This window comes from Neltuma alba, unplaced genomic scaffold, assembly GCF_004799145.2.
Source record: "Neltuma alba isolate B1F8T4 unplaced genomic scaffold, ASM479914v2 tig00005726_pilon, whole genome shotgun sequence".
NCBI classification, from domain to species: domain Eukaryota; kingdom Viridiplantae; phylum Streptophyta; class Magnoliopsida; order Fabales; family Fabaceae; genus Neltuma; species Neltuma alba.
The window spans coordinates 15,339-41,634 of NW_021634209.1; the positions used below are offsets into that span (position 1 = coordinate 15,339).

Sequence of the window (26,296 nt, forward strand, 5' to 3'; positions counted from 1 at the left end):
ACCTCTTGTCACCGACACGGCGTAACAGATAACGGCGAGGGAAGGAACGTGGGGTGCTCATTTTCATCTACCAACGATTATATATATATATATATATATATGGCAAATAAACCACTGCCAACACCAACGCAAAGGATGATTGTGCAAAACTGTCAACAATAACAGCAAATGAATCACATTGCATGAATTGAAAATTTCCTCTTGTAGTCATAGTGGCGTATCAATATCTATTCACGCCTCGTATCGGAAAAGGTTAATAAATAAACCCCGCAGAATGTCAATCCCTGGTCCACTTGTGATCTCAATATCAAAAATGGGTTTCGGTCCTCCCAACGACCCCCACGCATGCGTTTATTTTGTCACTTTCTTCATTTACTATTTAAGGAGATTTAACCAAAAATGCCACCCCAAAAATGGGCTTCCACCTCACTTTAATATGCAGATTTTTCCCCCTAGCAGTCATGATCCGATTTAAGGTGCTTCTGAGTCCTCACTGCCGCCCGTGTGGGATAAACATGGACATTCTACGATTCAGGAAAGCTTGCCCCGGGACTGATTTTTTTTCTTCCCTTTTTTCCCGGTAAAACACATTAATTATGAATATGAATAACTGGGATAAGATTTTGTACAATTATTTTTGAATTCCAGATGATCAATCTTTGACCCACGATTGTTGTTGTTCCCATCCATTACTTATTTAAGCGGGAATATCCCGAGATTTGTGGTCGTCAGGTATTAGTTGAAAAATCCCAAAATACATGAAAGTAAAATAAATGTAGTTAATCAAAGGATATTATCTTATACGAATTTTCTCCCCTTTTTTTATTTCGAGCCCTCCCTCAACTTTCATCGCGGTTGACTGTTTGACCGTGAATGACTTGCGAGGAAAATACTCGCCGCTGATTGACACGAAGACTTCGGCTCTGTTTGGATAGCACCCCAAACCATGGTTTGGGGACCCAAACCATGGTTTGGGGAAAATGCTACCCAAACAACCTCTCCAAAATCCAAAACCATGGTTTTGGGTCAAAACCATGGTTTTGACTCCAAAACCATGGTTTTGGAAAAAGCAAATTTTTTTGCTTTTGGAGAAAAAAGGGAGAGTGTGAGGGCCTATATGATATGTATCTTGTTATTTTTTTTATAAACATATTTTTTATAAATATATTTAATCTTATATTTTATAAATATATATAGACATTAATTATTTATTAATTATATTATCTTATGTATTATTAATTATGTTGGTAAAAAACATATTATTAACAATTTTATTTCTTCAAATTAAAATATATCATAAAATCTATTTTTTCTGTAATTATCATATTAACTTATGTCTTTTTTTTAGTAATTTGTATATATAAAAAGTGCTTCTGATAACAACTATCCAAACACTCTCACTTCTCAGAATCACTTTTTTACAAAATCTATTCTTCACAGAATCTATTTTTTCCAGAATCTATTCTCCAGAATCACTTTTCCAAACCACGGTTTGGTTTCATCCAAACACACCCTTCGAAACCGACTAAAACCTAAGACCCCTCAATATAAATACCTCGCTTCCTTTCTTATTCCCATCTCCGTCACCCTGCATCTGCGTCTTCACTCTCTGCTCTTCTTCGCACTCACTCGAGTTTCCCACAATGGCAAACTCTGTCTTCCTCTTGATCTTGGCCTTGATGGCCACGTCCGCTTTTGCTCAGACTCATGCTCCCGGCGCCTCCCCTGCCGCTTCCCCTAAGCGCTCCCCGGCCCCAGTGTCCGCTCCTAAGTCACATTCTCCTCCGGTGTCGTCTCCGCCGTCCATGGCCCCCACATCTGCCCCAGCGGCCACCGTCACCCCACCGGCTTCGTCCCCAGCCACCTCTCCTCCTGCTCCTCCGATGGCTCCCGCCGCCTCACCCACTGTCTCGCCAACCGCCTCTGCACCGAGCATTAGTGAGACGCCATCACAGGCTCCCGGATCTCCGGCTCCCAAGAGCGGCGCCGTTCTGAACAGAGGCGCACTGTTCGGATCTGCAGCCGCTGTTGCTGTGGCAGCCGGTTTTCTTCTTCAGATCTGAGGTGGTCGTAGCGTGGTTTCATGGGTAGGGTTTGATATTGTTAGTATGTGAAGGAGAGTATGATCCACAGTACATTTCTTGATTTGGTATTTTAGTGAGAGAGGTAGGATTTTAGAGATGGGCGAGATAGTACTATACATAGTATCCCGTATTATTTTTCTCTGGTATTGGGGTTGATTTTGATTGTTTTTCAGTATCATATTTTCATATTCTGTTTGTTCGTTGCTCATGGCGGGTGACTTGCATTATTTATTATTGATATTTCAGATTAAAATTCTACTTCGTTCTTGGATTACATCTAAACGTACGCGCTTGATTAATTTAATAACATAGTGGTGAGAAAAATAATATGTCTTTAAAAATATATGAGGGATTCAGATCCCATACTTTTGTTGTCCATTAGTTCAGCAGGGACAGTATTAATTATTAAATAAAACAAACGCATCATGGTCCTTTGCCAGAGCAGCAACGGCACAAATTGAGAATCAGATTCAACCATAACATAGTGAAAGGCCGAATCCCAGGCGGTAGAAAGCGCCGAAGGCAACTGAAGGTAAGGCCCATGTCGGAGTAGTGCTCACTTTTGATGTTTAAAAAAAAAAAAGTTGGAGAAAGAGAGAGAGGTAGGGTTGAACAGGTGTCTCCATTACGCTACTATAGCGATCACATGATGGTTAACAGCTGTAGGGGACTTTAGCGCGACACGGACGCATATGTTTGGGGAAAATTATAATTAAGATTTTACCTAAAAGAATTAAATACAAAAATATCTTTTAAAATTATTAAATTTTTCTGTAATCATAAAGAATTTTATTATAATAAATTTTATTTGTTTAATTATTAAATTATTATTTTTAGTTTATATTGAAAATTGAAAGAGTAGTAGTTGACAATACAAAGATTAACAACTATCGTAATAGGTAGGATTGTTCACGGGACGGATCGGACCGGGACACTGACAGAAAATCTGTCCCCTGTCCTTGCTCGACCGGGACGAATCTGAGACAGGATCGGAACGTCCTAAATTTTTTTTAATTTTTAAATAAAATCTGATTTTTTTAATTATATTTTTTTAGACTTAAACCTTATTGTATCTTAAGTTGTCAATCACTGTTCTTGTCAATACAAACTTAAAAAAATAGTAAGAATAATTTGGTAATTAAACAAATAAAATTTATCACAAAAAAGTCTCTTAGGACTTCAAAATAATTTTATGAATTCAAGAGACTTTTTTATATTTAATTCCTTTGATAGAATCTAAGTGCAATTTTCCTTTAATCAATCAATTTGCATGATTTCTACAAATAACCCCCCATGCCTGCAAAGCCAATAGCTGATTCAGTTCGTAAATCCAAGCGAACTTATCCCTCGTTGTCGTCGGATGGAAGAAGACTGGTGAACATACATTAAAGGGACACGACCGGTTTAGCATCCAACAAATCGACGTTGAAAACTCTCTTGTTCTTTGGGTTTTTGAGCAGTTCATCTGTTGATTTGCAAATCGGAAATTGGCCATTTGGCGTTCATCTGGCGATTTTTCGCGCATCAATAATTTATTAAAACAGCCAAAACTTGGCTCGAAACAGGTTTTCGGTTTTGCCTATCTACTCCCGATCAAAAAGGTCTTTACCAATCCTCGTTCCTGTACACTATGGAAGAAATTGCTGATCACAAAAACATCCAACACGAATATAAAGGAAGTCCGCAACAAATTTAAGAATATAGCATATAGCGACTTCAAACCAAGCAGGACGCACAGAATTTACAGGACATTTAAATGCAGTGGTTTTCGTGATTGGTCAAAGTTCCTAGCAGCTCAAACAATCGGCAAATCACGACGCTGCTTCGTCTAACATGGCCCTCAGAATCCTCTTTTGTTTCCATTTTTTCACAGTGAACTACGGAAATGCAAACTCTTTCTTGGAGCTATGAATAGTAACGGCATGTCATAGTTGCATTGAGCCTTTGAGGCTTGCATTCAGGAAAGAGCTTCAACCCGCAACCACAAATAAATAATACAAAGCAGAATGAACGCCGTCATATTACAGTTATAATTAAACACCAGACATATCGATTCAATCCTTGTAACAAATGGGTCTCTGTTTATAAGGGTACATTGCAAACCACCTGTAAAATAAGAATCATTTCTATCAACAACGACTTTATATATCAATGAACATGAGCAAACAAATAAAAGCTCTGCAGAAGATCATACAACATCAATAGTGTAAGATGGTGTCAATCAGCTTTATCTGCTTCTACCCCATTCACGCTGGTCTCAGAAGATTCATCTTCAGACCTCGCACTCTCCTCTACTGGTTGTTTAACAAACTGCTTACTACGCGCCACCCTGATTGGCCTTCCCATAAAATTCTGCAGAACAGCCATTTTACCCACATCCTTGGTTAAAATTGGCACTCCAAACTATATTTAGCAGTAAGCCAAAAAAAAAATGATAATGAAAATAACCAAAATTATGAATTCAGCATGTTCAATCAATTCACTGGAGAATGAAGTCCGTAGATACCTTCCCTTGGAACTCAGAAAGGGCGGCCTCAGCTTCTCTCTTAGACTTGAATGATACAAATCCATAACCAGCGGACTTTCTAGGGTTGTCATGAAATATAACCTCGGCAGAAACAACACTACCACTTCCTGAATCAAAAAACTCCCTGAGATCTTTAGCCCTTGCTTCATAGGACAAATTTCCAACGAATATGTTAAATGTTACTGTCTTCTGCTGCACAGGAGGTGGAGCTTTCTTCTTTTTCGGCCTAGCATATGCCAGTCTCAGTATACGCCCTTCGTATTCCTATCAAAAAGCCAATATCCAACTTAAACCTCCCCCGGATGTGAAGAATGTTAAGAATAGTGAAGTAATCAATTAAAGATGAGCATATGAGAAGGTTATAGCGATCACAAGTAATATCCTAAAAGAGAGACCGCCCACAGAGAGTTCGGATCCTCTACCTCCCAAAATTGATTCATTGCATGTCGGGTGTTTGGACAAAGATACTGGGAAAAAAATTGGAATAGTATTTTTATACGATACAGACCCCATAAACATATACACTTTCTTATGAGCTATATTAAATTATAGCATATATCACGCTCCAATCGCCTCCATGACTATAAATCACCTGTTTTTCTCCAAAAGCTTGCATGAATAGAGATGATCTATTTTCCTCATAAGAGTGCCCTCAACAGTTAATAACACAGCCTAATCCTACCTTTGACACAAAGCAAAACAAAATTATTAAGTCCAAACCATTCCCGTTGACAAGTCCATAGAATCGATGAAATCAGAAGTCAAAACCTTTACTACAACAAATTAAAAGACCACAAAATAAACACACACACACACACACAACAGCTGCAGCTTACATACGATTCGAGACTATTCAGAGCCGCAAGAGCCTCTTCTTCCGAGCCCATTTCAACGAACGCCAAACCCCTGTTTCTCGTCTTGTTATACATCGATAGCTTAAGAGTAAAAACAAAACATAAGCTTCGTCAGTTTAAAAAACGAAAGCTGAATGCGAATAGAAAATGGAACTCAAGCGAAAAATAAAAAGGAACGGGAAAGGAAAAACAGAAAGAGGGAACTGAAAACCTCAACATCTAGGACTCTTCCATGCCTCTCGAACAAAGAACGAACGTCTTCAGGAGTGCTAGTCCAAGGTAGGTTCTGAGCAAGCAACCTGGTTCGAGAAAATTCTTCAGCTTGTGTCTCAGTTGGTTGGCTGTCATCGGAAACATTTGAAGGAGAGGAAGTAAGCGCTTGTTCTTGGGATACGGTGGCCAATATTGGTAGAAAATGAGAAATTTCTTTGGTTTTATCGCGTGAGGGGTGAGTAAGGGAGAGAGGTGGAAAATGAAATGAGGAAGGCGAGCAACAAAACGAGAGATTGCCGGGGGAAGGATGGGGAGAATTATGGAAAGAAGAGAGCGGGCGAAGATGGTGTTCTACGGAGAGGTTAGCTGTTGACAGGAGGCCGCAGATACGAAATAGCGCCATTGCCACTCGAAAGGTTGAGTCTCACTCTATTCTTTATTACCAGTCGTTGAGTTCCAAGGCGACAGCAGCGTCATGAAGCAACTGGGTCGAGGGGCCGAAGAAGCAGCAGCGACGGGAAGCGGGTTGTGGGTATGGGATAAGGGAGCAGGACAACAGGGGATTACGCCATCGTGGATTGGGGACCTGCTGCCAACGACACCGTTTCTCCCATGGTGATTTCCACTTTTTTTTTTTTTTGGGGTATCTTTTACAATTTTGTTTCTACTCAAATGATTTTTGGTTTTTTACGTGATTGAAACCGTAGAAAGAACCTGACCAAAAAAAAAACGTGTAGAAAGAACAAGCGCGTTTTGTACAAATTATTATTCTTCCACGTAGTTTATAAAACAATGTAATAAAAATGATTTAATTTTAGTTGAGCAAATAGATATTTTTCATTTTGGTTTCTTCATATTGGGTCAAGTTTTATAAGGGCCCTATGTATTTGATGTTTATTCGAACAGGCCCAAAAATATTGGGTTTATTTGTTCGTCTCCTCTTAGTCTCGACCATGAGGCCATAAACAGAGTATCTCCACATAAATCGTTTGGTTCTATCCAAATTGTGAACCAGGGGGGACAGAGAATGTCCGCTGCATGTGAATCCAGTTGAAAATGGATGATCACAAAACTTTGAACCGATTTGGGATCACCATTGCACCTGTGGGATAAACTACTCTGACATGCTTCATCAAAAGGGTACTTAAATTTATTTCTTGGGACTAAACCCGGCGATCTCCAGCGGCACTCTGCAAGGGTAGGAGAGTTGCAGTGGAGGCACCGAACTTGAGGATGGGACATCATCATCCTGATTTGAACTCAGCACCAACGCATTTGCGAAGGCTGCTCCATGCTCCTCGGAGTACGTGCTCACTTCCTCTTTAAAATGTACTCGCGACAAATTTAAGACATGAATAATAAAAATGACAAGTGTTTTCAGTGTTATAAATCCCCTAAATTCATGCATAGCTGGCATGGGAATGCAAAGGAACTCAGTGCATACCAGCAAAGGAACAGGAAACTGCAGTTGAAACAGGGGAGACGCTAGATGATGAAAGCATTTTGTATGGCTGTATTTTCGCGGAAGCTGCCGCAGTTGGAACCAAACACCACATAATTGATCTGTCGTTAAACAAGCCAACAGAAATAGCAGGGAGGCACGAAGCTTCTTTCCGACTTGTTATCATTTACCAATCACAACAAACACTAAAACCTTTGAAAGAGACGGTTAAACTATTAACATCGTTTCTTCTCTTTTAATTCTCACAACACCCATCTCACGCTTCTCACAAACATCACTCCCACTTTTCCTTTTCATTTTTTTGCAAATTCTGCCTGTAATTGCTTTTCATGAGACTTCCAGATCCAGGATGCACAGAAAGCTCTTCCCTGCATCGTCCACAAAAAATCAAACCCAAGAGTGCTCTGACTTTTGTGAACCAACTTGCCCGTACAACTGCTTCTCCTTTCCAGACCACTACTCCCCGCCACGGCCGCCTCCGCCGCCCATTTTACCTCCAAGTAATCAGATCACGTCCTACTTGGCCATCGTTGCTTCACTATTCACTGTCGTATTTGTTCTTGTTGGTTTCTACGTTCTCAAAGTAAAGTGCTACTCCGACTGGTGTGGGCGGAGACGCAATGGATCCTTTACCACCCAATCAGACAGCCTTGAGGATGAGTTTGTTCGTGAGAATCAAGTTGATCACCCCATCTGGTTGATCACCACAATTGGTTTGCAGCAGTCTATCATAAACTCCATCACGGCTTGTAAGTACAAAAAGGGCGAGGGACTGATCGAAGGAACAGAGTGTTCAGTGTGCTTGAATGAATTCCAGGAAGGCGAAACCTTGAGACTCTTGCCAAAATGCAACCACGCCTTTCACATCCCCTGTATCGATACGTGGCTGCGGTCTCATATCAATTGTCCTCTTTGTCGTGCCGGTATTGTCCCTAACAATGCCACTTCCGGTGCAGCCATCTTAAATATGAGTTCATCCGTGGAGGAGAACTCCAACACGGTGGTAAGAAATGAAGACGCCCGAGTTGAGCGGAATGGTGGTGAATTAATTATTGTGGACTCTGAAAACCGGGAGGGAACAGGAGAAGCAGGGGAAGCCGAGGAGTTCGCTCATGAATCAATTTCAAAGGAGTGCCCGAATGTTGACGAGAGTGAACAGATTGTGGATGATATACGAAAAGGAACGAGTTCTGTGTCGATGGATTCTCCCGTTGATGATATAAACCATGACACTGAACGATACACGGTCAATCTTCTGAAGAAAGGTGGTGAATACTCAACACTCTTTAAATCAGGGCGTCGTTCTTCAGTTGCACAATGTCTTCACGTAACCCCAGTTTCGATGAAGAGGTCAGTCTCCTGCAGTGGAAGGATTGTATCTACGAGAGGCTACAAGAGTCTGAATTCAAGTCTTGCCCGCTAGAATTTTCTAACATCACAACTTGTACACACAAGCGTCTTCTGTCTTCTGTTGGGGGTGCCATTATTTTCGCAATCACCAAGCATGATGCGCGTGGCATGCAAAGCAAAATTATGTTCTGAGGAAGAGTTAGATTTTAAATAAGGCAAATTTTAAAATGGTTTGGTTGCTGTACTTGTAGTTTGGGATTTTGGGCAGAAGAGTTACCCACGTCCCCGCAACGAGGAAAGGCACATGATCCCCTGACTGAGGAGGCCCTTTGTTTCTTTCCTGAAGCCTATTGGGCTCATGTAAGTATCATATGTAAGCTGACGGCCCAACTATGAGAATGAGACTCTTCCACCACCAAGGCTCTATCGTCATTCACCCACTTAAGTTTTTCAGAAATTGGGTCTACAAAAAAAAAACTAATACATAATGAATCAATATTTAAATTTTTATTAAAAGAAATATTCATATTTAGTGTTTTAACAGGATCTCAAATATAATTGCTTCTAATTCCAATAAAAAAAATATAATTACTTCTAACAAAAGAATACTTGTAATTAGAAAAAAAAAAACTTCCTTCAAATTGAGGATCAATTGTCCTGTAGACCCATAAAAAAACTCAAAATAAAAAAAAAAACAAAATAAGAAATAGCTTAAGTTGCTCAATGTTGCGGAGCTGAAGGTTCAAGGTCCAATGATCTGGTAAAAGAAATCAGAGAAAAAGAAAAGGAAAAAAAAATCTCATTTTAGCCAAAATGTCATATTCATGATTCAGCGTTAACTTGACCAGTGATATGATGCCACAGCTCCTTTGAACGCGAGGGTTGGGTACCCACTCATGGTCGAAACTCTAAACGGGTCCAGGCAACCTTTTTAGGTTTTATTCTGTAAGACCAAAAAAGCATAAAAATTTATTCTCTAATTATTACTCGAAGAAACATTCACACAGCAATGATTGCTTCCTCTTCCATTACTTGTCTCTGCTTTCCATTGCTTGGTTGCTTCGAAGAATAGTAATAGTGGAATCTAATTCATTTATTTATTGCCAATAAGCCTTTTCTCGACAGGTATAGTTGATGCATATAAATGTTAATTTATCTACACATATATAATTTATTTATATTATACTATCTGCAAGTTATGAGTGATATTTCTCTTCTCATACGCTATATAATGCAGTGTGTATACTCACATTTGTTTATGTCATCAAGGCTTTTGGAAGAACATTCTGTTAACATTTTTCCCTGGCGAATTGAAATGGCAAATGTACTTTTTTTCCCGAGAAAGCTGTCTCCTTTCCAAATCAATGATTTGAACTCCCGTGATATTATTTGCGAGCGAGACTTCTTGGATGATACCTCAAAACTAATAACCTGTACTGGTACTGGTTAGCTTAGTCAAGACGAATATCTCCCAACAGCCATTATCTCTACCAAGCACTTTAAAATGTCCTGATTTGCCTTCAGGGTTAAATGAGATGAAGTGAAATGACCCCATTCCACGACGAAAGTCGAAGTTTGACAGGGGAGAGAAATAGAACAAACATAATGGGGCCCTAAAAATTAAAAGGACGTTTAGAAACGGAGCCACAGTGGTGTCGATCGATCAATGGATAAGACAGCATTGGCCCTTGGAAAGCTTGTTAAGGCAAGGTAGGTTTGCCTCTATAAATCTTTCCTTTTTTTCCTAAAGTGAGAACAAAATCTAATGGATCTTCCATGACTTGGATGTGAAAATACATTCAATTGCTTATGATTATTACTGGCTGCACTGGTGGACCAAGCATATACACATCACTTACGAACCAATTTTACATATCCAGCAAGGTCAAATCATAATCATATCATCCTCTCTTCGAAACAGTATTTTGTCCACCCATACTCATGCTTTGAATTGTTTTCAAAGCATCAATTTAGTACGTTCTCTGCGTGTAATACAGCAACGACATATCTACAATATTCTGGGGGAGATATAAAGATATCTATGGGCATAGGGGTGGCACATTGTATCAGACTGAAAGTGAAAGGATATTATCCTCTTCTCTTGTTTAATTTTTCTTGGTTGAAGTTGACATGAACAAATGGGACGTTCGAGAGAAACCATCATAATTAAATTTCTCAATCATAAATTTGATGTCATGTCTTCATATGGCGACGAATTTTCCCCCAGTTATCACGGTTCAGCCGCAACAACGATATTACTATTAATAATTAATGTTGGACTCCTTAAATGGGCTATTATAAAAATCAAACCGAGGTACATCAATATATATATCGCCCTCTTACCCGGTTGAATTAATTAAGGATCATGAACCCATACACACGCATAAGTTCTGCTTTACACGTTGTTAAGGGAAAGTGTGCGCGTTAATCAGTAATTACCATATGATGATGCTGGCTAGAAGAGGATTTTTTTTTTTTTGGGGGGTGGGGGAAGTTAGGCTGACCATATGTGGAACCAGAAGGGGCCACGAATGGCAGTGTGGCACGATAGTGCGAGGCCAATGATCATGGCCACTGAATCTGAGGCAGAGCGATTTATTGTTGGTGAAGACTTTCTTCTTCGGGACGAAAGTAGAGGCAGGTTCTCCACTGGACCATGTCTTTAATTACTCCTCCGATCCTTAATATAAGACCCATTTAACTAATTTGATTAGATTTAGGAAGTTAGGTAAGTTAGTTAATTATAAGAAAAGTGACATATTTTTCCTAAAATACCATAATCATCTTTCTTAATCCCCTCCTTCTTCTATTTGATTATGGTTGAGGGAGTATCCATAAGGGTAATTTAAAGAAAATTAATAAATATGAAAAATGGGTCCTATATTTAGAACCAAAACCAACTCAAGAATTGGGTCTTATATTAAGGACCGGATGAGTATTAATTATTGGTGATGCCCATGTCTCCGAGGTGGCCTAGTGATAAAGATGATGGCGTTCGACAACCCTTCAAAGCCGCATAATATATGGGTGAACAGTATAAATAGCTGGAGTGCTCCTCTCATTTGTTATATATGTTTGGTATTCCATCATACGTGCGTGACGTGCATCTTTGCCCATTGTTAGTTAAGGTTTCAGCTTCAGATGGTGTGATTGTCTGTCGGTTGCAACCTCTCTCGTTAATTTTCTTGGCCGATCCAATTCCTACAGCCAATGTTCGTACCCTTTAATTTGGTTCTAGTGTGATTAATATTCGAATATATATACAAAAACTCGCGGAGCACTGTTATTCTCTTGAGAATTCCAAACGGGTGGGCACTAATAGATGCATCGTGCAGTTGATGAGAAGCTAACAAAGAAATTAAAAAGGATGCTAAAAGAATATTTACATGTGGGAGACAAAATGGAAGGTACGTGTATAATTACCCATTCTCTAATTTAATCACTAGGAATGGTGGGTGTTGCTGTCAAACTGGTCGTAATGATTCTGCCCTGATCTCGATTAGAAATTTGAAACTTGAAACCCAATCCATATATAGATCTTCTTTCATATTTTGTTTCCCTTTTTGTTTATCTCTTTCTATTAAAGCCAGGGGCACGAATGAGAAGGTTTTGGGAAGAGGTAGCCATAGCTATGTAATTTCATAATCGGGCAATATAATGGAGTCTCCGAATGATTAAACTGCACTCCAGCTCATATTAATTTATATGTAGGGAGCTTGCTCGATTGGACAGCGTAACCGTAAAGGCCATCCAACTGAAGCTAGCTTGCTATTATTCTTGGATTCCATATAGTTAAAACGCCAGACCCCGAATGTCTCCCTTAAGATCATATACTACAAATTTTTCAAATGAAAATTGTGCGTGGATAATTTTCAAAAGAAATGTTGTTAAGGCTAGACATTATTGTTCATTATCATTAAAAAAATCGAAGGTCTCTAATTCAGCCTTGAACACGGAGATGATCAAGAGCATTAAAATGCATAAAATTAAGACTACGCTGTTTAATTACGACTACGCTGTTTCAAATGAGCAAATTTACGAACATTTCAGCCCCCCGAATGGCGTTGTGTGTGTGTGCGTGTTCGTTCTTTTATTATTCTATTGTTTACGGATGCCTGCCGTCGATTTACTGGAACGCTATTAGTTTATGGCCGTTGGATTTTTTTTTTGTTTCCCGAAATCTCTATGCGACAAGGCAATCAAAAGTACCGTACGATGCGTTCTCGAAATCTGGAGCAACTGAATAGTCTCAATTTCAGTCTCCGATAATTTATCGCCTGTTTCAAGCGAGAAAAGAAGGATTCCACTCGCGAGAGAGAGCATGTACGGGGCGAAATAAATTTAAAATGATGATCGGTTGCTGGCCAAAAATCTGATGGTTGGTGATTTCCAATCATATAAAGGTTGGGATTAGGTAATTTTGTTGTACGGGCAATATGTTATCTTGCCCCAATTGACCCCAAAAAAGACAAAAACCTCAATTCTAGCTATTTGCGTCCCGTATAAGCGATTCGAAACTTACTTCTTTTTTTATTTCCCAAAAAAAAAAAATTAAGTGAGAGTAATTCATTGTATCGTACATGTAATAACGCAAGGCATCAAATCTAATTCCAACGTAAGCAACATTAACATTAATTAATAATCCATCATCTATACGGATAACGGCAGGATATATAGGATGCCGTCCATAATTGAATATCCCCTTTAATTTTGTTCAATGTTTTTTTCATTTGACCATTTGTTTAAGATTTACTTTCTGGGGCTAGTTTCCGACAGCTGGAGTGGCAAGGGAGGAAAGAAGAAAAATCTTGTAATTGCATTGGAGATGTGTGACGCATAGTCGCAGGGACAATGCTTTCAGCCACCATACATTACACAACAATACCGCATTTCTCCACTAAAATATTAATATCTTTTTTCATAATTAGTTATCTCACAGGGTCGATTGAGACGGCATCATAATTAGATTTAGAACGACACTTTATATCCCCGCCTTTCCAGAGATAAGATATCCCCAATATTAAAAAAAAAAAAAAAAGACGAAGAAGAGATCACATCTTCGAGTTTTAACAGAAAGGCGATTCCTCTTGGATTCTGCGCATTATTTCGTGCACAGCAGCAGCGATTTCATCCACCGTGTTCAGCTCACACCCATCTTCGAGCTGTTCCGTCCAAATCACAGATATAAAATTGTCAATTTCAGCATTCTAATAAAAAGAAGAAGAAGAAGCAGAACAGAGCGTAATCAAAATGGGGAAAGACCTCTTCAGTCATGGCATAAAATAATTAATAAAATGGAGAAAGTGGGAAGCAACCTTGACGCTGGCAGAGTGAAGGACCATGTCGTCGTGAGTCGTCACGTTAAGGTGGAGAACGGTGAGCCTGAGAGCTTGAAGGCCGACGACGATCTTGGTGAGCTGGCCGGAGCGTTTCTTGGAGAGTATCTTGAGGTTGGCGTGGGTGTCGACCATGGTGACTTCAATGTCTGCGACGGCCCATTGCTGGGAACTGGTGTTGCTCTGATTTGCATGGGTGGAGTACTGGGGGAACGTGAAGAACTCGGCGAAGGGCGAGCTGCACGTCCCGCACTCTTGCTCTTGTTGCTTCGTCCTCATCCTTCGTCCCTCCATTGACTGCAATAGCTGCTCTAGCTCCTTAACAAAGTTGATGGCGCCTCCTATTATAGAAGCTTGGTCCCCCTGTTTCGGCCCACAGAAACAAAAACCATGTTCTACGTCGGTAATAATATCATAATTAAATTAGGGCCTCATTCTTGACTTCAAAAATAAGGACCAAATTATTACAAACAGGACGGGCTGTACTTAGCAGAGAAAAAGGGGGTTGGAGTTTGAGCTGACCCTTTGAACGTAAGATGGAGGCATCAGGGAACGAAGCACCGCCAGGTAGTCATTCATCTGTCTCCGTCGATTGCGCTCCACAGCAATGTGAGTCATCCTCTGGCTCTCTAGGTCCTCCTTGTTCTTGGCGCTCTTGGTGCGACGTCGTTTACGACGACCCGAGGGAGCAGGGGAGATCAGTGATGGGCCGGCGGTGCAGGCCTCGGGAGAAGAGTTAGAATCCCAAGTTGCATGGACACGTCTGTCGTCTACGTTGCTGTTGATGAGCACTCCAACAGGGGCTTTCTCTTCTTCTGCAAGGAAGCCATGGTCGTCGGGGTTCCAAGCCGCGGCAAAGGAGTACGAGTCCTTGCAGCAACTATGTGAGAAGGGATCCTGCGAGAAAACTACAGTCTCTAGTGCCATTATTGCTCGCCTGGATCAGAATTTGCTGTGGTTCTCCCTGTTGCTCGCAAAGGACACACTACTTTTTTTTCCCCTCCCAACAAGGCACTGAGAGACAGAGTGAAAGACAGAGGCTGGAACGAAGAAAGGAAGATAAATAAAGATGTAGGGCTAATAGCGAGGTGCTGTAGAAGAGGAGTTTGGGGAAGGCAAGGAAGAAACTTGGAAAGGTAGCATAAGCTCAGAGGTGGAGCGGAATACGATCACAAATGGTCGAACAAACCGGCCTTTTATCCTGGACCCGAGGAAGAAAGTCTTGCAACTTGAAGCTGGATTATTCAAACAAACAAAATGCTACAGCAGCTTGCACGTGAGGTTTCTTCGCAAAACCCCTGCCTTTTATCCTTGACCGCCCACAAGTCTCACAACTCACAAACCACATCAAGAGCAGCTATAGATATAGGGACACACACACACAGGATTCTCTTGTCTCCAATTGCAAACTATATATATATATATAAATAACACACTACTCATGAACAACCTCTTTGCAGATGGATTTTATAAAATCTTACACTTTATGAACTGACAAATAGGATTTTGTTTGTTTTCTTTAAACAAGTGTGAATAAGATATACACACAAAATCTCGATTCGTGAATAGCTGTATCTTGCCCGTCGAACGACTCATATTCAACTGGTTCTAAACAAACAAAATGTGAGGGAGTGGAATATATTTTTGTGTGCAGCAAGTCCATTCTAATTAGGTGGGAAAGCTTACAAATACAAATAATGGTTGGTTGGCGAGGGGGCCAGAAACAACAGCCTCCGTGTATTGTATCAGATACCAGTTTCGTGAACGAAGCAGGGTGTGCACCGGGAGGGACGGGGACGGTCATCTCCCTTGTCGACATGCGGCTATTAAGTTCAGTTCAAGGGCTAGACAGTCTTTTAGCTGTTGAGGCACGCCTTCTTGCAATATTATATACTCCTCTGGTCCTTAATATAGGATCCAATTCTTAAGTTGGTTTTGATCCTAAATATAAGATCTATTTCTCATATTTATCAATTTTCTCTAAATCACCCCTATAGATACTCTCTCATCCATAATCAAGTAGAAAAAGGAGAGGGGTATTAAGAAAGATGATTATGGTATTTTGGGAAAAATATGTCACTTTTCTTATAATTAACTAACTTACCTAACTTTCTTAATCTAATCAAATTAGTTAAATGGGTCTTATATTAAAGACAGGAGGAGTAGTTGTATATTGGCAATAGAATATGGAGAGCGGGGGGCGGTTTCATTTGTTAATAATTTGGTCGGATACATGGACATGAAAAAGAGAAAGGTGACGAAAAGCTGGAAATAACTCAGAGATTCTCAGAAAAATCCATAGCAGGGAAATGGTTTTTTCTTTTCAACAAACAAAAAGAAGCGTAAGAGGAAAAACAGGGAAGAAAGAACAAGGACCAAACAGCTGAGTTGAGAAGGTGAGGACAGGGTCAGACATCAGAGGAATCCATGTGACCAAGCAAAGAGCCACTCTGTATTCGTCTGCCATCCACACTACGCTCCCTCCCCCCCCCCCCCCTCGCTTCCTTAGTTCCACTTTCCGAGGCCCCTGTTCTGTTCCTCCTCGTTTCATTTCTTCCATAACATTTTTCCCTCTTCACATCATTAAAAATGAATTAATATCATTGCAGATGCTCTGGCTAAGATTGGTTTTACTAGCACGGCCATGACACCGCTCCTCCTAACTTAAGGACTCTGGTGCGGAAAGATTGCAATCCCCTACTACTTAGTTTTCTCTTTTAGATTTTTTGCCTTCTTGTATACCCAAAAAAAAATGAATTAATATTTTTTACTGTTGGGATTTTTGTCATTATTCCTGCTTCCTTTCATTTGCCCGCTTCAATTAGATTCATCCTCATGTGGTTATTTAATCGTGTTTGTTATCATGTCAGGTATATAAAATTTTTGACTTAAATGCTAGTTAAAAACTCTCTCACTGCATGATATATAAACCGAACAACAGTACGTTTTTATAATTTACACTTTCTCACTCCCTATTTATTTATCCTAGTTTAGATTTTTATTTTTTTCTTAAATATATGTCATTCCAATTTTTTAAGCTGTAATTATTGCTTGTTTTCGATAATATTCTTATTATATGGAGAATATTAAACACGAAGATGGTTATGACGAACGAAGGAAATAAGTAGCAAGATATAAAAAGAGGGGGGAGAAAAAAGAAAAAAAGAGTCAAGCCCAGTCAGGCAGAATATCATGCGATGCATATTTTAACACAGCTTCCCACGGAAGAAAAAAAACTAGATTTTTCACCTTCATATTTTACTCTTGCCAAAGACGAACATGATTCATTATTATACCTCTATTAAGTATACATATCAACCGTCTGACCACATCTCGACGAGACATTCTCTGGGTTTTCTTTCCTAATTTTCTTGGTTCTCTCCGTTTACAGGGGAATATTGCTAGCACCATAATCTATGTATATATAATTTGTATGCCATTAATCAAATCAGCTCTACGATTATTCCCTCGATCGTCTTATATTTAATATAAGCTGCTCTGCCAATCTCTGATCTATGACTAGGAAATGATTAAACCAGGAAATAAGAAAATCCAAACCCCAACTGGCATTACTCGGAATGTATCCAGAAAAAATGTAATTTAAGAGATTCCCCTCACTGAAATTAAGTCTCAATGACAGGGCAATTAAGTTTGATTGATTAAGATCTACGACTAGCTAGTAGCCACCCCTCTAATTAAACTCCATTATCAGGATTGTTTATTAAAGGCTGAGAGTTTACGAAACGATTAATTGTTGAGTGTCTTGTTACGCTAGCCAGCGCCTACCGTGTTCGCCTTATTCTACATTAAAGCCTCCTTCATCATCCGTGCCATGATAGCATCTCTTCTTAATTAATTAATTAAATGTAAGGTGGATGCATCAGTAATTAGTACTCCTCCTATCCTTAATATAGGACCTAATTATTGAGTTAATTTTGATCATAAATATAAGACTTATTTATCATATTTATCAATTTTTTCTAAATTACCCTTATAGATGCTCCTTCAATCATAATCAAATAGAAGATGGAGGGAAGATATTAGGAAAGATGATTATGGTGTTTTTGAAAAAACATGTCATATTTCTTATAATTAACTAACTTACCTAACTTTTTTAATCCAATCAAATTAATTAAATATGGAGGAGTAATATTTTTTTGGTACAGATCAGTAATTAATAATTATTTCCTGCATGTAAACTAAGCCATAACTTCCCGTCGAACTCATTGCTGGGCCGGTGCGCAATATGTTCTCGGCCTATTTTTTATCATCCTGACCCTGCATGACAAGAAAACGGTCCGCAGAAGAGAGATTTGCATGCGTGTCTTTTAGATATCTCTCCATCCAGTATCTGCGCGACGTACTTTTGCATATTATCTCTTTGGAAAAAAAAACATAAATTTTTACAAATGCAATGACTCGATAAATAAACGTGGGTTCCATGCATTGCGTAAAATTTGAAGTCAGTTATATTATATATTATGTTGACGTAATAAGCGATTTAATGAAAACACCATGACATGGATCTGTTATCAACTTTTACCTAGTAAAACTGTGTAATGAATAACAATGGCGTGCATTTTAGAAGAACAATATATAGAATATGTGCAAGAGTTTCTGAAAGAAATGGGTTAAAGTGTTCACAGTTTATTAACACGCATAACACGACTCTCTTGACTTTTCACCTCTTTAAGAGAAATGTGCTCATAAACTGTACTGCGCGCTAACTGCCCGTAACAAGTCAACATGAAACAAAGTCAGATTAGTATTATTAGACATCACGTTGCTACTAGTTAGTATTGAGTGAGACATTAATTGAACCCGGATGAGAAGTGAACGCAAGTCAAACTATAAACACCGAAGTAATTAAACGTGAAGAGGAAGGAAGTATGATACAAAACATAGCAGTCGGGAGCCGCGGATATAGAGTGCCTAAAGTAGTAGGGGCTAGGTAAGACACGTCATTGAACCATTTTGTCCGAATTTGGAAGCGGGTTGCAGCTAATGAAAACAAGAGTAATCCAGGTTTCTGTGCAATTAAGCATTATTAATTTTGAGGGGCCAATGATTAAAAAAAGTAATTACTCGCATGTGCTTCAACCGCAAAACACGCTTCCATACGGCTTGGTAACCGAGGCAGCCGGGCGCAACATAACGTACAAGTCGCCTCATGTTATTTACTAATAATATGCTTCGGTCACTGGCGAGCTAATTGGATTTTTATTTATTAGCAAGAAATCGAAGCCCTGTTCTCAGATAGATGGGTGTTAATAAATAAATAAGCCAGGAACTGTGTCGTAAAGTAACCAAAACCTCAAATTCTGGGAAACCGTTTCTTGTTTTATGCAGTGTATGTGCAGACCCCGGTGTTTGCTGTGCGGATTCTCGTCATCATCAGATTTCTTCTTCTGTGCGTGCTATCAGAAAATACATACTCGTTGACTGCCGGTTGATATTGGATTTAAAGCAAAAACAAGACGACAGAGCTTTTAACTTCAATGCTTCCCCCTCCTGTCTCCAATGCAGCTTGTATACTTCTATTTATCTCTCGCTAACACTAACAACAGTGATTATATAGTCCAACTTATTAAATTTGTCATAAATTAATACTCCTCCAATTCTTAACATAAGACTTAATTAATTAATTTGAATAGATTAGAAATGTTGGTTAAACTAGTTAGCATGATATGTTTTTTCTAAAACACCCTAAACAGTTTTCTTAGTTCCTCCTCTCATTCTCTTACTTGATTATTGTTAGGAAAATATTAATAAGATTAATTTGAAAAAAATGATAAACATGTAAAATAAGTGTTATATATAGGACCAATATTAAGTCTCTAATTAGCTCTTATATCAGAGACCAGAGGTGTACTATTTATCAAAAAGCATCCCACATAATAGGACGGCTGCATCATGTTCTTTTGGTCACGACTGTAAGAATTATATAACTAGCTCATAAAAACTAAAAAGTCAGTTAATTTAAATGTTTATAAAAAAGTATTGACCACTCTAAAATATTATTTTCAAAAATTTGTGCATTCAAAATTACTCTTTTAATGAAAAAACAATTAATATTTACAATCAATACAAAAATTTAATAAAATTATGACTATAAAAAACTGAGTTGATTAATGTCTTATGTTTAGAATTGGAAGGAGTGTGATGGAATAATTGTTAGGATGTTATTGAAAAGAAATGATATTCCAGACATTTAAATGAATAAATTACATATACAACCCTGTTCACTTCCTCTCCCATGATTCACACACGAAGCCAGGGAGAGTGTGCATAACTTTGTTACCAGCCAGCGTCAAACAATATGTCCTTTTTTATTTTTATATTTCAGGAGTTCATATGAATAGTGCAGAATGAATTAAAAACCATTTTTGTGGGTAATAGGAAGAGTATAGATGGATGTGACGGCTTTTGGTTGGAGAAAAAATAAAACAGGCCGCAGCTGCAAATAATTGGGCAGGGGATGAGAAATTTGAAAGTGAAGAAGACGTGGCAGTGATTCCCCACGTAGCCGGGGGAGAAAGGGACGTGGAAGATGTGGAGATAAGCGGATGGCGTGCATAGCTCAGGCCTTAGAGCGAAGTAGCTAGGTAGGGCTTCCAACTTGGCTCGTGGGGGTAGGTGGAGGGTTTTAGATTACTTAGCGTGTAGACGCGGAGAATTCACGTAACAACCCATAGTTAGATATGTGTGTGTGTGTGTGTGATTTATTTTTAATTGGATCGATCCGGGCCAAGGTCTGATGCAGGGTGCATTCAGGCCCCTTCTTCCACGGACACATTTGCATCAGAATCGCCGAGATCAGCCTCCCACAAACACTACATCAGATAACGTACCTAGGAATTTTTTTTTCCCCCCTTTCTGGTGGTGGAGGGAGGGGCCGTGCAGCTGACGTGGCGCTCTCTCCCACCTTTACATTATGGGGCACGGCGTGCAGAGGTAGCGGACACGACGCCCCTCACGTTCCCGCCTCAAAATTACGCCATTCCAACTTCACATTCACATACGCGCTGCTTAACAAATCTATGCTATTACTCCTACTCCCTCTCACTCAGTCACTCACCAAAAACATCAGGTTTCATTCATTCAGATACAACTATATTAACTGTATATGTATATATCCATTATTCTTTCTCATATTTTACTATAATATACTTGGATTTATTTATGACAAATATATGGTCGATAATAAACACGTACGTTCCGTGTTGAAATAAAAATTATACATATCCACACACACACTTATGTTTTACGTTGTTAATTAATTGACGAATGTACATTTATCATGTTTATGATGGTGCCTAAAGACGATTTAAAAATAATAATAGGCTATCGCTTTTATTAATGGCATACATATGTCCCGTGCAAGAAATTTCAATGAATTCCCGGATTATTCTGGGTGAGGTTTTCCCGGACATAAGCTTATCTAATACTCTTCTGGTTTTTAATATAAGACCTAATTTTTGAGTTGGTTTTGATTCTAAGTATAATATTTTTTATATCTATCAATTTTCTCTAAATTACTCCTATGGATACTTCCTCAATCATAATCAAATAGAAGAGGGAGATGAGATATTAAGAAAGATGATTGTTGTGTTTTAGGAAAATATATCACTTTTCTTATAATTAATTAACTCATCTAACTTTTTTAATCTAATTAAATTAGTTAAATATGTCCTATATTAAAAATAAGAAGAGTACCAATTATGATCACTCTTTCATCCCATCTCTGGACCTCTATTATCCTCCAGCCGAAGAGTATCGCCGATACTTTCTTTTCACTGGATGAGAAGTGATTGATTTGAAATTTTATCTCACTATTTCATTTCACTCGTAATCAGTGAAGATATACGAGTACTGCTTTCATGCGTCGATCATATATTTAATAACTGTTTGGATGATTCATGAACCTGTCACACCGATCATTTAGTCATGAGACGAGAGTTTACTATATTACTTTTTTTTTTTGGCCAGAGAGAGTTTACTATATTACTTGCAGTTTAGAAATATATATTATTTATAGCATCCGAATAATTAATTTTATTTGTTTTTTTCTTAATCATAACTAAATTAAAATATATCTCAATTATGATTACGTTGTTGGAAGTTAAAACAATCTACTGAAAAATAATCATGGTAAAATAATAACTCAAGGCCAATCAAACTGGGAAAATTAACGATCAATATCGCTCAAGCATTCAAATAAGGCCACACTGCTCGTGAGAAAAGATTAGGACAATGATGCATTCCCTTTGAATGCGGTGCCAGAAACATGCAGAATTTGTTAGTACAGAGTACTACCTCTGGTCCTAAATATAAGAATTAGTTAACTAATTTGAGTGATTTAAAAAAATAAGTTAAACTAGTTATTTGTAATAAATAAGTACTGTCTTTCCTAAAATATCCTTGTTAATCAAGTGTATTGACTCAAACTACCATTATTAGAAAGACTACTTTGAAAAAAATTCATAAATATGAAAGACAAAATGAATTGAGATTTTATATCTAGAATCAAAATAAAAATCAAACAAGGTTTTATATTAAGGACCGAAGGTAGTACTATTTAATTCTCCCCGACTTAGGCACGAGATATGCTTCTCATGTTCTTAGTATAATAGCTAATTGATTTTTAATTTTGGTCCTAAATATGAGATTCTAATTTATTTTGTCTCTTATATTTATTTATTTTTTTAAAGATAGTCCTTATAATAGTTGTACATGTTAAATATTTCATCAAATGACACTTGATTGGTAAGAATATTTTAGAAAAGTCAACATCTATTTATTATAAGTAACTAACTTAACTAATTATTTTAATCTAATTAAATTAATCAACTAACTTTTATATTAAGAACAAGAGATAAGATGTTCTAATTAATAGTTTAATTAAGGTGCTAACTGGACCCAAGAAAAAATCAAGACAAAGATGTACTTAAATCCTAAATTTAATGACAAATAGTGACATTTATAAATCATAATTCAAATTATTATTACACAAGTTTTCATGCAACGTACATGTCCCGTCATTTCAAAAGAAAAAAAAAGATGCCGATAAAAGTTTGTACATGCTTCGTTAAATAAATTAAGAGATATTTAGATAAAAACTAAATTATAATTTTAAAAATAATTTTATAATATATTAAGTAAGTATATATAAATAGTTTTGATTTGATTTGCGTAAAAATATTTTTTTAAAAAATAATTTTGTGTATCACAGACACCCCCGAACTGTAATTTTGGGTATCACAAGCTGTCTTTATGCATCATTGCTGAAATATCCGTGTATAGAATTGCAGTAACGCAATCGATTGATCAGTTCATCGCTGTCCACTCAACTTGTATACATAAGCTGGCGGTGCTTAAATTAATAATATTATTACCCGCCCCACTCACCAGATACAATGAACTCTTTCAGTTCTATTGATTAAATTAAAGGCTTAAGTTCCACTTTTCCTTGACATGAAGTACAATGATTTTCCTGGATTAGAAATAGAAAAGACAGAAGAGCGATGATTTTATATTATCAAATACGTGATTCTGTAAAGAAATTATATTCATATTACCTAATCACAAAAAATTCAACTCATTTATTTAATTTAAGCAATTATTTAACAAGACATCAGTACCTATGAGTTAAATGTGCGGTTTATCTTTAATTATGCTTTCCAGTAAGATCGATGGACGTCTTGGGACATGTAATATTAATATTATAGTACACTTTTTTTGAGAACGTGCGATTACTGCCCTTACATACTTAGGACCTGAAGGAATAACCATGGTTTGTTTATTTCTTTACATCTCGTGATGTATTTTAATTTATTCAAAGATTCTCACTTTGTCGGTGAAATTTCAATTTGTTATCTATCGATCATCATTCTCCGTGTTGCTTATGTTTATTTTGATTACATACATTGGATTATGGTATGAGAAAAAAAACAAGGCAGCACCATGTTTAAATTGAATGGTATATCCTAGAATTCGTGCGTCTTGTTTCTCAGGACACATTTACACTACAAAGGAATTATAAATCTGAGGTTTCTTTGCTACGAAAGCTATATATTGGAATGCACGATCAAACTGACAATTTTTTAACCAGACCTATATGCCAGCTATAGCTGGAGGATCGAGGATCACTTGTTCTGCCTTAAATTTGCCCTAATATTATACATATAGACACGCACAGGCGCAGAAACACATGCATGACTTGTTAATTTTTACGCATCGAGAAATTTTTTTTGCAATATTGAGAACGTTGTCTTCCACACAGACACACGGGGAAGAATAAGATAAATGAAATTAAGGGGCTAGCTGGTTTCGTTCCATCGCATATACTATATATATATATATATATAAACGAATCCACATTTCCGACAACTTCGGACGTACCAAATTGCATGGTGGGCATGACATAATAAAGATATAGAATCAGAACCTCTGTGAATATCCAGAATATAAAATATAGTGGGGAGTTGGAGGAGGTTAGGTTAAAAGAGACATCATGTTGCAACAAAATGGGGTCGGTGTGTTGAAAAACGATATGAGAAGAAGGTGGTGAGAAGTGAGGATGATCGACGGACAAGAAACAAGTTGGTGCATTCCAAAGTCCCACAAACGAGTTTGTCTTGTTTGTTAGTAATGTTTATAGCAGTGAGACCCGGTGCAGTGCAGCATAGCGAAACCGCTACCGCTACTTCCCAAAACCAGGGGCCTGCCTGCATGTGCAAGCATCATAGTTCTTCAGGATGGATCATAAATACGTCCACTTTAAACACAGATCGATGGTTCTCTCGGTTTCTGACTATGCATGGGTCGTCACACGAAACTCTTATATATGGGACATCGACAAAACATGTTGAGTGTGGTAGGTAAAGAATTGTAAAATTAGAGGTTAGGTTTTTTCCCCTCCGGTTATTCAGTTATTTGATCGATGTTATACGTTATGTTTACTTTCCGGCCCTTTATGTTACCCCACATCCCAAAACGACGAGGCTGCCGTCAGACGAATCGCCTGGTGAATCCAATCAGAAATTTAATTAATATAACTAAAACTAACAAAGTGGGTCAACCGGAAACATCTGACATCAGTGCACAATATATATTAGATTTAGATTCAGTTCACATCAGTGTTGATGCACTGATCCCATGCATTATAGAGACTTGAAAGGTCTTTAATACTGGATACAACTTGGCACAGTACAACAGCACTGATGGAAGTATGCGAATATCACATTCGGGAGCTACTCCATTTGTTTTAATAAATTTAAATGAATCAAACAATTCAGTTAAAATTATTTAATGAATTTAAACCTTCAAAATTACTTTCGACGAAGTTCATTAAGCAGAGAGGATTGCTTAATTCTAGACGAAGGGTCTTGTATTAAAAATTATAAGAAGTTTATTTAATAAAGAGCAGGTGGAGCATTTTACTACGGGCAGTGAATATTGGTAAAAGGTGATGAAGAGATCAATGGGTTAGTGTTGAGATTGTGTTTATGTGAATCCCCTCCGTCTGTCTAAAAGTCCCCATTTTATCAGGTGTGTTTGTACTGGAGTTACTCTTCGTCCCTTGCTCTCCCTTGCTCTCTCAATGTCGCGCGCGCGTGTGTGAGTGAGAGAGAGGAAGCGAGAGAGAGATGATGACACCGTCCATTCGTTCGATGACTTCGCTATGAGCCTCATGACTCAGGTGGACTATTTTGGGTCGGCCCACTATAAATTTGAGCCCAATAGTGTGTGATTTCCGTCTTCGGAAATTTTGTCTGTCTTCAGTTTTACGACTTCATTATCCTTTCCCTGCAGGTTCCGATCCCTGCTTTTCGATGTTATGTATATATGTCGTTGTTTTTTCATTTAAATACACCGGAAAGAAATATATTTCGTTTTCACTCGTGGGATCAATTACTTAATCTATAAAAAAAAAATTAGAAGCCCTATCCTCGTAAAAAGAAATCCCTTATAACGAGACCTTCCTTATTTTATCTTTTACAACATACTCTTTCCGTCCTTAATATAAAAACTAATTGTTAAGTGGTTTTGTCCTAAATATAATATTATTTCTCATATTTATCAGTTTTTCTTAGACTACCCTATAAATACTTCCTCAACTATAATCAAGTAAAAAATGAAGGGAGAAATTAAGAAAGAATTATAGTGTTTTAGGAAAAACATGTCATATTTCTTATAATTATAACTTACCTAACTTCTTTAATATAATTAAATTAGTTAAATACGTCTTATATTAAGTATCGGAGGAGTATCATATTTGGTAGAAGTAGAGTGACATGAATACTGATCCCTAAGTATGATACCAATTTTATTTCTATAAGATCAGATCAAAACGCCTTTGGATCCTGTGCATGGATGAGGATGATGAACGCATTTTAGACGGAAACACGCACTACAAAAAGTGATTGTAGGTAGGGCTCACATGTAATCATTTGGTTTGAGGCCAACAA

The 26,296-nt window shown here is 37.9% G+C and overlaps 4 protein-coding genes across 5 annotated transcripts; 2 read left to right on the top strand and 2 right to left on the bottom strand.

The window, feature by feature from the left end:
- Positions 1–1,544: 1,544 nt before the first annotated feature.
- On the top strand, positions 1,545–2,358 carry LOC114748543 (classical arabinogalactan protein 1-like). The gene has a single exon (XM_028936971.1). It carries the CDS (start codon positions 1,644–1,646, stop codon positions 2,061–2,063), a length of 420 nt encoding a protein of 139 aa, XP_028792804.1. The 5' UTR covers positions 1,545–1,643; the 3' UTR covers positions 2,064–2,358.
- Positions 2,359–3,775: 1,417 nt separating this feature from the next.
- LOC114748539 (RNA-binding protein CP29B, chloroplastic) lies at positions 3,776–6,235 on the bottom strand. Of its 2 annotated transcripts, XM_028936968.1 has the most exons (5): positions 5,677–6,235; positions 5,448–5,546; positions 4,591–4,875; positions 4,279–4,436; positions 3,776–4,190 (listed from the first exon to the last, which is right to left on the bottom strand). In XM_028936968.1, exons 1-4 carry the CDS (start codon positions 6,079–6,081, stop codon positions 4,302–4,304), a joined length of 924 nt encoding a protein of 307 aa, XP_028792801.1. In that variant the 5' UTR covers positions 6,082–6,235; the 3' UTR covers positions 3,776–4,190; positions 4,279–4,301. The 2 variants fall into 2 exon arrangements, with proteins under 2 accessions (XP_028792801.1, XP_028792800.1); XM_028936967.1 differs by having other exon boundaries at positions 3,991–4,436.
- Positions 6,236–7,143: 908 nt separating this feature from the next.
- Positions 7,144–8,752, top strand: LOC114748542 (RING-H2 finger protein ATL54-like). Its single transcript, XM_028936970.1, has one exon. It carries the CDS (start codon positions 7,490–7,492, stop codon positions 8,561–8,563), a length of 1,074 nt encoding a protein of 357 aa, XP_028792803.1. The 5' UTR covers positions 7,144–7,489; the 3' UTR covers positions 8,564–8,752.
- A 4,580-nt stretch (positions 8,753–13,332) lies between these two features.
- LOC114748541 (transcription factor bHLH96-like) lies at positions 13,333–15,038 on the bottom strand. Its single transcript, XM_028936969.1, has 3 exons — positions 14,349–15,038; positions 13,806–14,189; positions 13,333–13,652 (listed from the first exon to the last, which is right to left on the bottom strand). The coding sequence occupies exons 1-3, from the start codon at positions 14,751–14,753 to the stop codon at positions 13,557–13,559; spliced, it is 885 nt and encodes a 294-aa protein (XP_028792802.1). The 5' UTR covers positions 14,754–15,038; the 3' UTR covers positions 13,333–13,556.
- Positions 15,039–26,296: the final 11,258 nt, after the last annotated feature.

What these genes read in the sequence shown, in the direction of transcription:
- LOC114748543 (XM_028936971.1), top strand. Translation starts at nt 1,644, where the DNA reads ATGGCAAACTCTGTCTTCCTCTTGATCTTGGCCTTGATGGCCACGTCC.
- LOC114748539 (XM_028936968.1), bottom strand. Translation starts at nt 6,081, where the DNA reads ATGGCGCTATTTCGTATCTGCGGCCTCCTGTCAACAGCTAACCTCTCC. An exon ending in GAAGAGTCCTAGATGTTGAG is followed by an intron (nt 5,547 to 5,676) that starts GTTTTCAGTTCC and finishes TTTACTCTTAAG; the next exon opens with CTATCGATGTATAACAAGAC. An exon ending in TGAATAGTCTCGAATCGTAT is followed by an intron (nt 4,876 to 5,447) that starts GTAAGCTGCAGC and finishes GCTTTTTGATAG; the next exon opens with GAATACGAAGGGCGTATACT.
- LOC114748542 (XM_028936970.1), top strand. Translation starts at nt 7,490, where the DNA reads ATGCACAGAAAGCTCTTCCCTGCATCGTCCACAAAAAATCAAACCCAA.
- LOC114748541 (XM_028936969.1), bottom strand. Translation starts at nt 14,753, where the DNA reads ATGGCACTAGAGACTGTAGTTTTCTCGCAGGATCCCTTCTCACATAGT. An exon ending in CTCCATCTTACGTTCAAAGG is followed by an intron (nt 14,190 to 14,348) that starts GTCAGCTCAAAC and finishes GGGCCGAAACAG; the next exon opens with GGGGACCAAGCTTCTATAAT. An exon ending in TTCACTCTGCCAGCGTCAAG is followed by an intron (nt 13,653 to 13,805) that starts GTTGCTTCCCAC and finishes TGGACGGAACAG; the next exon opens with CTCGAAGATGGGTGTGAGCT.